We start from the raw sequence: 13,096 nt of genomic DNA, 5'->3' as shown, positions 1-13,096 counted from the left end.
TTGCTGTTATTACTGCCAAAATGGATGAACTCACATTTACCGGCATTGTACTCAATCTGCCAGATCTTTGCCTACTCACTTAAGCTATCTATATCTCTCTGCAGCCTTTTTGTGTCCTCTGCACACTTCACACTATTTCTCATCTTAGTGTCATCTGCAAACTTTGACATGCTACACTTGGTCCCCAACTCCAAATCATCTATGTAAATTGTAAACAATTGTGGTCCCAACACTGATCCCTGAGATCAACCAGAAAAACATCCATTTTTCCCCACTCTTTCTTTTCTGTTACTTAACATGCACCCTTGATTACTTTTGGCAGAGTGTCGTAAGATCTGAAGAGAAAACAAACACATTTGTCTGGAGAGAAATACACTGGTTTTCTTGCTGGAAACAACACTGCTATTTATATATATATCCCCCCATGCTTAATGATTCATCTAAACTGTGCAGTTTGTATCTGAATGCTTTCATATTGCTCAATCCTGACTCTAATGTTTTGAAGTGTTGATTATCACCCATTCCCTTATTTTTCTCATTTAGTTCTTGTCTGTTTAACGTAATATTTTCAGACTGTCTTCTAACACATAGGGTGGGATTTTACGGCCTTGCTCGTCCCAAAACCATTAAATCCCATCCAAGATCAATGGACCTTCCCATGCTCCACCCCTTGCCCATTCCGGTTCTAGTGGCAGGTGGGCCGGTAAAATTCCAGCCTTAATGTCAAGGCCCACACGATTAATGGGCACTTGGGGATCTGGCTGCCAAGAACTGATTTGCAGCAGAGTTGTGGCAGTTTTGACCTTCTTCCTGTCCTGACTACACACAAAACTTCCTTTTGTTCAGAACTGCCCGAAAGAGATGGCGCCTGATTTATCTACAGCACATTTGGGAATTGATGTGCAGTTTTACTTTAACCTTGTATTTTTAATCTAATAACCTAACTTACACCTTGTTCCATCTAACAGCCAGAGGATCTACAAGTTCAGAAGCTACCCTCAGATAAAGCTTGAGATTTAATTATATTATGATTGCTGAATCCTCCCCACTATCAAGATCCTGGGGTTATTATTGACCAGAGTTATAATTGGGTCCACCATAGAAATACAGTGACGAGAAGAATAAGTCATATCCTGGGAATTCTGTAGCAAATAACTCATCTCCTGACTTCTGCAAGTTTCCCTCCAAGCTATTCACATTCTGACCTGGAACTATATTGTCATTCCTCCACTGTCACTGGATCAAAATATTTGAACTCCCTTCCTAAGAGCACTGTGGGAATATCTACCCTTAGATTGCTGCAGTTGAAGAAGTTTCCTCACCATCACCACCCCAAACAAAATTGCAAATCGGCAATAAATGCTAGCCTTATGGTGATGTGCACACCCCATGGAAGAATAAAGGAAATATATTTTTCTTCAGAATTGGAGGAGAGCCATATTCAACTCAAAACACTGTTCCTCTTTATAAGATGCTGCCAGGTCTGCTGAGTATTTCCAGCACTTTATGGGTGGGATTTTCCAGCCCTTTCCACTGACAGGATCTTTTGTTCCCGCTGAAGACCATCCCCCCTTGTGGGTTCCCCAGCAATAGGACAGGCAAGTCACACATGATGCCTGAGATTTCAGCGGCACTGGAAAATCCCACTGGCAGCCAATGTTGAGCTGCCTCCTCTGCAAGCCACAGGGTGGAATTTTATGGCAGGGGAGGAGCTGAGGCTGGATAATGTGGCGAGCTATTCAAAGGTCCATTGACTGACGGAACTGGAAAATCTCACCAACAGGATAGGCACAAATTTCTGCCCACAGTCTAAATAAGGTGTTGTACTAATCCCATTAAGTAGTCAGATTCTGTAAACTTTGATTTGATTTTGATCTGATTTGATTGATTATTGTCACATGTATTAGCATACAGTGAAAAGTATTGTTTCTTGCGCACTATGCAGACAAAGCATACGGTTCATAGAGAAGGAAACAAGACAGTGCAGAATGTAGTGTTACAGTCATAGTTGGGGGGGTGGGGGGCGGAAGAGAAAGATCAACTTAATACAAGGTACGTCCATTCAAAAATCTGACGGCAGCAGGAAACAAGCTGTTCTTAATCTGGGCAGCCTAACTGCGGTGCTCCTATAACTGTGTTTCTATGGGGAAGTCCTGTACAGCAGTGTTAGTATCTCTAGAAGTTCCATGTTCAAATTCTCCTCTGGGATTTGGTGGTCACAAAAGGTGCATTCAAACATAGCCAAACTAGTTGATAATCAACATGTAAATTATTTTGGCATGCCTAAAGGCAGGCGGTAAATGCAGTAGTGATTCCTGTTCAGCCATACTGCAGAAGGCAAACTATGCAGCATTTTGTCAAGCATTATTATGTATCATAAATCAATACATTTCTGTGTAGTGTCACATGATTACGTGGCAACATTATCAGAGGCATTTGATAGATTTACCCTCTCTTCCATTTTGGACTGCAAGCAGACAACACCTATCTAATACAGCTTCATGAATCGGATAAGTAACCACCGTGTGGCAACCTTTTCATCCTTTTAACTTTGCTGTTAAAGTGAGCTGACCAATTTAGAGTATATTATGCATAATTATGGAACACTCCAGTGGAAGTCTATGGTTGTCTTCTTGGGAATGAAGGAGGAATATTTTTATGAAGTAATTCCTTAGAGCTGAAAGATGGGATAAAAGAGGCTGCCAGTGATCGTTCTAGAACCCGTGGGGTGCCTTTCTTCCAAGGAGTTGAGACCTGAGATAGTTCAGAGGTACTTGAAGGGATTTGGCATCACTTGAGGCAGTCTAACCCCACGAGTATTTCCATTGCATGACGGCCCATGCTACCCCTGCAACTCAGCAGTCTAACAAATCTGAGGGAGAGTAGGTTTTCAGGGACCAATGATCCAAGCTGGCAGGGTCTAGAGCAATGGCTGATTGGAAGAGTGACCAAGCCCATAGGACACCACTTCTCCATGTTCATTTGAGTGAGTAGAGGCAGAGCGAAGCATGGTGTGTGCTCCCTTATAGACAGCTCTCTGGTTAGGAGATGAGAAAATGGCCATTGCTGTAGGTTTCACTGGGCTTGCAGGAGCTTAAAGAGAAGGTACAATTTTTTCCCTTAATAAAGCAGGATGACTGCATTGTGGAACTGCCGAATGATATCTGGGGATAAGAAGAGTCCTGTCAGCACCCTGGAAGTTTACAAATTCAACCAGGGAGGTAGATGTGGTTTGATTAATCTTACATGGCCAGGACCTGCCAAAGTAATTTGGTAAATGAATATGGTGGGACACTGAACAACATGAGCAGCACTATCTTCCGGACACAGTCTAACTGATGAGGGAAATGGGATGATCTCGCTTGCTGTCAAACGCCTTCTGTGAATCCAGAATCTGCATCCATTATGTTTTAGAAACATAGAAACATAGAACATTACAGCACAGTACAGGCCTTTCAGCCCTCGATATTGTGCTGAGCTATGTCCAAACCCGAGATTGAGCTATCCCACTCCTTATCATGTGCCTATCCAATAACCGCTTAAAAGTTCCTAAAGTGTCTGACTCCACTATCACAGCAGGCAATGCATTCCACACCGCAACCACTCTCTGAGTAAAGAATCTACCTCGGATATCCCTCCTATATCTCCCTCCATGAACTTTATAGTTATGCCCCCTACTAACAGTTACATCCACCCGAGGAAATATTCTCTGCACGTCCACTCTATCTATCCCCCTCATCATCTTATAAACCTCTATTAAGTCGCCTCTCATCATCCTCTGCTCTGAAGAGAAAAGCCCCAGCTCCCTCAACCTTTCCTCATAAGACCTACCCTCCAAACCAGCCAGCATCCTGGTAAATCTCGCCTGCACTCTCTCTAATGCTTCCACATCCTTCTTATAGTGAGGTGACCAGAACTGCACACAATATTCCAAATGTGGTCTCACCAAGGTCTGGTATAGTTGCAGCATAACCCCATGGTTCTTAAACTCAAATCCCCTATTAATAAACATTAACACACTATAAGCGATCTTCAAGGCTCTATCCACTTGAGTGGCAACCTTAAGAGATTTGTGGATGTGAATCCCAAGACCTCTCTTCCTCCACATTCCTCAAAACCCTGCCATTGACCCTGTAATCCACATTCAAGTTTGTCCTACCAAAATGAATCACCTCGCACTTATCAGGGTTAAACTCCATCTGCCACTTTTCTGCCCAGCTCTGCATCCTTTCAATGTCTCTTTGCAGCCTACACTCCACCTCATCCACTACTCCACCAATCTTGGTGTCATCAGCAAATTTACTAACCCAGCCTTCAGCTCCCTCTTCCAAGTCATTGATAAAAATCACAAATAGCAGAGGACCCAGCACTGACCCCTGTGGTACACCGCTGGTAACTGGCCTCCAGTCTGAAAATTTTCACTCCACCGCCACGCTCTGGCTTCTACGATACAGCCAGTTACTTATCCAATCAGCCAAATTTCCTTCTATTCCACACCTCCTTACGAGCCTACCATGGGGAACCTTATCAAACGCCTTTCTAAAAACCATGTATACGACATCAACTACCTTACCTTCGTCTACACATTTATTTACCTCCTGAAAGAATTCAATCAAATTTATGAGGCAGGACTTACCCCTCAAGAAACCGTACTGACTATCCTTGATGAAACTGCATCTTTCCAAATGTTCATAAATCCTATCTCTCAGGACCCTTTCCATTAAATTACTGACTGCCGAAGTAAGACCAACTGGCCTATAATTACCAGGTTCATTCCTATTTCCTTTCTTGAAAAAAGAAATAACATTTGCCACTCTCCATTCCTCTGGCACTATCCCTGTGAACAGTGAGGGCCCAAGGATCAAAGCTAAAGACTCCGCAATCTCATTCCTTGCCTCCCTGAGTATCCTAGGATGTATCCCATCAGGCCCAGGGGTCTTATCACCCGTCAGGTTTTTCAAAATTGCTAATTCATCTTCTCTCAGAACATCTACCTCCTCCATCCTATCAGCCTGTATCACACACTCATCCTCAAAAACATGGCCCTTCTCCTTAGTGAACACTGAAGAAAGTAATTCTTTTAATGCCTCACCTATCTCTTCTATTCTATCCATTCATTTAATGCCTCAACAATCTCTTTTGTAATGAAGGATGAGGAAAAAATGACAGGAAACAAAATCCACATTTATGCAGTGCTAAACATGAAAGAAACTGCTCATTGCACCTTACCTCATAGATGTCTTTTAAGTTCTTGACATAATTTCTTTCTACCGTTATGATCTCGTTGATAACATGGTTTCTGTACTCATTTTTCTTGTCCTTCTCTGGATTAGTAATCATTCCAGTTGCAGGTGGCAACGCGAGAGATTGGCTCTCACTGTATTCTCCATAGAAAACATAATCATTCCTTTCTCCATCGTACTCTAACTTTAAGAACAGAGGATAAGGCTACATTAACATCCATAATAAGTAGAACAGTCTCAAATCAGGTTCATAATGACATGAGAATGCACTGAAACAGTTTCCACCACCGAGTCCCGTAATAATTTATGAAATCTAATAGAAAATGGGAGTAGGACTAGGTTATTCAGCTCTTTGAGCCATTTCCACCGTTCAGTATGATGGTGACTTTTCCTCTACCTCAATGCCATTCGGCCATGGCTCTCTCCATAGCCATTGACGCCCTTAGAAACTCGAAATATCCTGAGACTGTGACCCCCCCTTGTTCTAGATGCCCCAGCTGGAGAAAAAGATGTCCCTGTCTAACACTAGCAGAATTTTATACATTTCAGTGAGATCCTCTCTCATTCTCCTAAACTTCAGTCAATACAAGCCTCATCGATCTGATCTCTCAACAGACTACAAGCCTGACATCCCAGGAATCAATCTGGTAAACCTTCCCGCACTGCATCTATGACAAGTGTATCCTTTCTTAGCTAAGGCAACCAAAACAGATATAATACTCCAAGCATGGTTTCACCAAGGCCCTGCACAGCTGCACTAAGAAGACATTCTTGCTCCTGTACTCAGGTCCTCTTGCAATGAAGGCCAACATATCTTTTGCATTCCTAGCTGCTGTACCTGTATGTTTGCTTTCACTGACTGGTGTCCTGAATATCCAGATCCCTTTGCATATCAACATTTCCCAATCTATTATCATTTAACTAATATGCCATTCTATTTCTCTGTCCAAAGTGAACAACTTCACACATGGTGGCACAATGGTTAGCACTGCTATCTCACTGTACCAGGGACCTGGGTTTGGTTCCTGGCTTGAATCACTGTGTGGAATCTGCGCATTCTCTCCATATCTTTGTGAGTTTCCTCCGGGTGCTCTGGTTTTTTCCCACAACCCAAAGGACATGTTGGTTAGGTGAATTGGCCATACTAAATTCTCTGTGTACCTGAATAGGCACTGGTGTGGCAACTATGGGATTTTCTCAGTAACTCCATTGAAGTGTTGATGTAAGCCTACTTGTGACTAATAAATAAATAAACAATTTATACTGCAGTCTGCCATGTTATCTGCCCATTCACTTGACTTGTGCCAATCACATTGAAGCGTCTTAACACCCTCCTTACCACTCACATTAACACAACGTTTTGAGTCATCAATATTACATTTGGTTCCCTGGTCCAAATGAACAGCTGGAGCCCAAACCCTGTAGTATCCCACTACTCACCATCTTCCACTCTAAAAAAGACTCCTTTATTCCTACTCTCTGTTTCTTGTCTGCTAATCAATTATCAATCCTTGCTAATATATTACCCCCAATCCCATGTGCTTTAATTTTTTAGAGTTTTTTTTAGAATCCTTACAGTGCAGAAGGATGCCATTCAGCCCATCAAGAGTGCACTGACTCTCCGATAGGGGACCCACCATGTAATTCCACGTATTTACCCGGCTAATCCCCCTAACCTGCAGACCTTGGGACACTAAGGGGCAATTTAGCATGGCTAATCCACTGAACTTCACAGTAACATCTTATGTGTGGTTATATAAAAAGCTTTCTGAAAATTAAAACACACCGGCACGATGACAGAGTGGTTAGCACTGCTACCTCACAGTGCCAGGGACATGGGTTCAATATCGACCTTGGGTAACTGCGTGAAGTTTGCACATTCTCCTCGTGGCTGCGTGCGTTTCCTCTGGGTGCTCTGGTATCCTCCCACAGCCCAAAGATGTTCAGCTTAGGTGGCTTGGCCACGGTTAATTGTCCCTTAGTGTCCCGAAATGTGTAGGTTAGCAGGATTAAAGGGGTAAATGTGTGGGGTTACGGGGATAGTGCAAAGGGGTGTGGGGCTGGGTAAGATGCTGAGTCAGTGTTGACTTGATAGGCTGAATGCCCATCTTCTGCACTGCAGGAATTTCTATGAGTCGGAAATGGCACTGTGGCACAGTGGTTAACATTGCTGAATAAACTAGGCTTGTGCTCGTTAGACTTTAGAAGAATGAGGGGAGATCTCATTGAGACGTATAAGATGATGAATGGGATGGATAGGATAGAGGTGGAGAGGCTCTTCCCACTCAGAAAGGACAGTAGGACTAGAGGGCACAGCCTCAAGATAAAGGAGGGGCGGCTTAGAACGGAGTTGAGGAGGAACTGCTTCACTCAAAGGGTGGTGAATCTCTGGAATTCTCTGCCTGTTGAGGTGGTGGAGGCTGCCTCGCTAAATATTTTTAAGATGCGGGTTGATAGGTTTTTGATAGGCAAGGGGATTAAGGGTTATGGGGAGAGGGCGGGAAAGTGGAACTGAGCCACGACAGATCAGCCATGATCTTATTGAATGGCGGGGCAGGCTCGAGGGGCTAGATAGCCTACTCCTGCTCCTATTTCCTTTGTTTCTTATGCAGCCTCACAGTTCCAGGGATTTGGGTTCAATTCTGATCTTGGGTGACTTTGTGTAGAGTTTACACACTCCCCCTGTATCTGTATGGGTTTCCTCCAGATGCTCCAATTTCCTCCCACAGTCCAAAGATATGCAGGTTAGGTTGGTTGGCCATGTTAAATTGTCTTAGTGTCTTTAGCGGGATTAGTGGGGAAGACACATGTGTTAGGGTGTGGGTGAGATGCTCTGTTGGAGAGTTGGTGCAGACTCGATGGGCTGAATGGCCTCATTCTGCATTGTGGGGATTCTATGATTCCATGATCTTCTATGGCCAAATCCATTGTTTCTCCCTTATTAATTCTACTAATTACATCCTCAAAAAACGCCACTAGGTTTGACAAACATGATTTCCCTTTCATAAATCCATGTTTGACTTTGTCTAATCCCATTGATATAAACTTTAAAAATTAAAAAAAAACTATTTTCAAAGTGTTCTGTTGTCATATCCTTTATGATTTATAATTATCGCCACTACTGGTGTTAGGTTAACCAGTTTGTAATTCCCTGCCTTGTTCCTCCTTCCTTTTTTTTAAAGTAAGGGGTTATACTTAGAAGTTTGGAGCAAAAGTTCCCAGTTACTGTCAATAGTACTCAAGCAATGGTCACTTGATTCTCACTTTAAACAATAGTAACTCCATGGGTATTTGCTACGAATGGAATATCTAACTATTTTCTTGGGATCTAGCCTACTAATGGCTTAAAAGGATCGCATGTATAAGATACTCATCTTTTTTTTACACACTTTTCCTGTCTGCACAACTTAACATTCTGTTGTTGAACAATTCTATATTGTAACAATAGTTGATAAGCAATGTGAGGATTAATATAGCCTCATTAACACTGTGGTGTACAACATCAGGTTACAATATTCAGTGGCTTTTGTTAACTTTAACTTTTAATCTTTTTTTAAATTACTCACATGGGGATTTTCACAGTAACTTCAGTGCAGTGTTAATGTAAGCCTACTTGTGACAATAATAAATAAACTTAAAACCTCTGCCAACTTGAACCCATTCATAGGCTAGCCTGTCTTCCTCTACCAGTTTTCAAACGACTTGGCTTCAATTCCTATGTCTTCTCCCTTCAATTCCTATCCCTCCTCCTGTTGATTCTATCCCGTCTCCTCCACCCCACTACTCCAGGCATGCCCTCAACACTCATCTAACCCTGGTATTTCCTGATTATACACAGCCTCCAGCATCGAGTCTTCAACCACACCCACCTCTCCCATACATTGGCTATAATTACCATGCTTGGGTCTCAGCTCTACGTGAACCTTTTCCCACAATGGGAAACTTTCACCCTTGATCATTGCACACTCATTTAGTCTACACCAATTTCTCAACTTTAACCAAAGAAGGGGAGAGAAAGAGAGGTGCAAGTGGAATATAGAAGAGCCACATAAAGGGCATACTGGGGAAGGGAATGGCCAAGGGGAATGCAAAGGGACAGTAGTGATGAGGGGAAGATGGGCAAGGAATGGGCAATGAGAATGCAAAGTGTGATGGTGAGGTAGAAACAAAGAAAGGAGATGGAAAGGAAGCGGAAGATGGGAGATAATGAGGGATAGGGAAGAACGGGATGCAGGAAAGGAGGCAAGATGCAACGTAGACAGATCTGAGCCAACAGGGGCTTAAGGGAGTTGTTCAATGGCAGCATTGGCCGTGGTTGGTAGATTTGTGTTCAGTTTTAGGCACTTTAGGAAAGATGTCAAGATTGTGGAGTGAGCGCAGAAGATACTAAGATAATGCCACCAATGGGCACCTTTCGTTACAAGGAGAAATAGGTTAAGAGGAGGAATAAATAAACCTTTGGGCTCTTAGAATTAGAATGAAGGTCGTTGAGATGGTATCGACTAGAAGCACTCACAATTATGAAAAGTTCTGTAAAAGTAAATCAGGAAAGAAAATGAGATGTTAAGAGTTCTTTTTCAAATGCTAAGGCTTGTTCAGGCATCACATGCCTCATCATAAGTAATAGTGGAAATAGAAGCCATGATAGTTTAATAAGAACCACAGAAACATAAAAAACATTTATGGCACAAACTTAAGTTAGTCAACCAATCATGTCAATGCTGGATGAGAAACAGCTGAAGCAAAAGAAAAAGAATCCCATTTTCCAGATCTTGGTCCATAAATGTTTTTAAATGGGCCACCCTTTTGGGCAGTGTCTTAGAATCATAGAGTCATAGAGGTTTACAGCATGGGAACAGATCTTTCAGCCCAACTTGTCCATACCACCCTCTTTTTTTTAACCATGAAGCTAGTTCCAAGCTGGCCCACATTTGCCCTATATCCCTCTATACCCATGTTACCCATGTAACTGTCCAAATGCTTTTTAAAAGACAAAAATTGTACCCGCCTCTACTACTATCTTTGGCAGCTTGTTCCAGATAACAACTTATGTGTGAAAAAATTTGCCCTTCTGGACCCTTTTGTATCTCCCCCCTCTCACATTAAATCTGTGCCCTCTAGTTTTAGACTCCCCTCCCTTTGGGAAAAGATGTTGACCACTTACATTATCCATGCCCCTCATTATTTTATAGACCTCTATAAGGTCACTCCAAGACTCCTACACTTCAGGGAAAAAGCTCTACTCTATCCAGCCTTTCCTTACAAATCAAACCATCAAGTCCCTGTAGCATCCTAGTAAATCTTTTCTGCACTCTTTCTAGTTTAATAATATTCTTTCAGTAATAGGATGAGTTCCAGATCCCTACCTTCCTCTGAGCAAAAACATTACTCCCTTCTAAACCCTTTGTCAATTAGTTTAAATCTATGCCCTCTTATTATTGACCACTGCTAATAGAAATAGTCTATTCCTATCCACTCTATCTAGGCCCCACATCATAAAGACAATATCAGTAAAACAAGAAAATGACTGGCACCAGTAAAACTGACCTTAACTGGTCTTCTATAATTGAAAAATGGTACCCCTGTATTATTGCTTTTAGACTATTTTTAACTGGTGTGAGTTGATTTTCTCACCAATTAAATCTGCCCCCCCCCGCCTTCTTTGCTCTGAAGAAAACAACTCCCATCTTTTCCGCTCCATGCAACATCCTGATAAATCTCTTCTCTCTGCTCTCTAATTTGTTCACAATCTTCCTATAGCGTGATGACCAGAACTGTGATCAGTGCTCCAGCTGTAGTGCATCTAGTGTTGGGTGCAATTCTAGCATAGCACCCTGCACTTACACTTTACGTCTTGGCCAATAAAGGAAAGTATCCCGTTATGTCTCCTTGATAATCTCTTCAATCTGTCCAGCTACTTTTGGGGATAGGCATACACTGCAAGGTCTCCCTGCTCTGCTCTGAGTTTCAGAGCTCCTGGTGTCTTGTTCATTGTCCCCAAGTGTATCACCTCATACTTCACTGGATTAAATTTCATTGAAGACTTTTCTGCCAATCTGATCAATCAATTGATACCTATCCATTGGAAGTGCATATGTATTTGAAAAAGCCAAATGTATGTGTATATGAAGAAAAGGCACTGGTTGGGACTAAGTGGCTGGCTCTTTCAGAAACCCAACACTAGCCCAATAGTCCAAACAGTTTCTTTTGGTGGTTCGTTATTACAATGATGACAACACTTCAGTAAATGCTTTGGGATATCTGAGATCATGAGAGATGCTATATAAATGTAACTTTTCTTTCATGATCTTTGGATATTAGGAAGATAGTTGTGCAGAATAATAGCTGAACTGTGGGGACAAAAAAAGGAGGTTGAAAGGGAAACTGAATCCAATTTTAGGGACCCCACTTTAGAATGTAGGTCTGTGGAATGTGCAAAAAGAACACACTGTGGAGTGAGAGATGAATGTTGCATGTATGATAGAGAAGGAAGAGCAATAACAGAAGGAAACAATGGAAAAGGGAGCAGATTGATCATTGGTTGAAGGGGAAGATGAAGGATGAGTATAGAGAATTAGATAGTGCAAAGGCAGGATCAGGGGACTAGGAGTGGAACTCAGGCAAAATTAAGTCTTATGGCTTCCATCATGCCTCACCTTCAAACACGCAAAACTTGCCACTGTTTTTTTTCTACATATACCTCAAAGTATCACAAAACATTTCTCCTCAAGAAATTAATTCACTCTTCCTTAATACTCTCTACCTGCCCCATCATTATCCCACTACACCACTGTCCAAAAGTAGCCATCCATTTGCTTGTTGGGCCAGCCAACATAGATGAATATTGTGCACAAATATTGATGGCTCTGGGAGGTTGGAGGGGAGCCTTTGTTGTTTCACCATATGAGCTACTGTCTGTGTGACTGTTGTCCTGTAATATCTGTAGCACAAAAAAACTTTTGAATTTCCCAAGAAGCAAACATTCAAGAAACATCTCTTTTAAAAGAATTGTGTCTAATTTTTTTCAGTAACTGCATTATTTTATCAGAGGACAACATGGTTTATTCTCTGACTCACTGTTAGAGATTCATGAAAATGCGCTAGTATGTATTCATGAAGATAGTAATGCTGACATGATCTACAGTTTACCAGTGGTAGTACTTACAAATGAACTTAACGTCGACTTGACAAAGCCTGTTGATTCATCCATTCTAAGTGGTAGTCAGAATTGATACCGAAAAGGCTCCAATTCCCCTCATTAGGCTTCCAATTGTACATCAAATTCAAAATTGTTGTCATGAGCAAACCAGTATTGGTTAAATTTTGCTTAGTGCCAGCTTTGGCTGATATTATGCACAGTATAAGTGAGCCATTCACTCAGGGTTGTAGCTGTATATTAGATGTGTCATAATTGTATCATACAATGGCTGATAGGTAGGTCACTTCTGTAACTTGAGGTGAAAACTTTACCCATCATTACATGAAGACCTCAGCAACATTATTTTCTTACATATCTGAACTGCATTGGTTTTGAAAAAAAAAACAATTTTACTTACTTTGGTTCTGAATTTCATTCTCTATCATGAAACCCCTGTCATTTTATCTGCCAAAGATTAGAGGATTTTGCTCAGTGGTGAAACCTTACTGAAAATTGTTTCCTGTGTTTAACTGGTGTATAATAGGCACAGAATACTACAGAGCAGAACACAAAGGCAGTATTCTTACTAGCACATTCTAATGATGTCACATACAATAGAGAATGATGCCCTGTCATCTGTCCAGCCTTTTGTATATCCTAGAATTTAGAATGTCTTTTAGCAGCTAACTGATTTTGCTTTCCTACTAACGTATGT

At 41.7% G+C, this 13,096-nt stretch overlaps 1 protein-coding gene across 1 annotated transcript in view; it reads right to left on the bottom strand.

The window, feature by feature from the left end:
- Window positions 1-13,096, bottom strand: part of LOC145341212 (rho guanine nucleotide exchange factor 4-like) — a 58,361-nt gene that overhangs the window by 35,052 nt on the left and 10,213 nt on the right. The window contains exons 2-3 of the mRNA XM_080186134.1: window positions 9,700-9,773; window positions 5,230-5,427 (exon numbers count right to left, since the gene is read on the bottom strand). Of these exons, the coding sequence (XP_080042260.1) occupies window positions 5,230-5,427; window positions 9,700-9,773 (272 nt within the window). The remainder of the gene's footprint in view (window positions 1-5,229; window positions 5,428-9,699; window positions 9,774-13,096) is intronic.

The sequence above is a fragment of the Carcharhinus amblyrhynchos genome, chromosome 3 (assembly GCF_965287045.1).
Source record: "Carcharhinus amblyrhynchos chromosome 3, sCarAmb.v2.hapA, whole genome shotgun sequence".
Taxonomy (NCBI): domain Eukaryota; kingdom Metazoa; phylum Chordata; class Chondrichthyes; order Carcharhiniformes; family Carcharhinidae; genus Carcharhinus; species Carcharhinus amblyrhynchos.
This window is presented reverse-complemented; position numbering and strand designations above follow the sequence as displayed.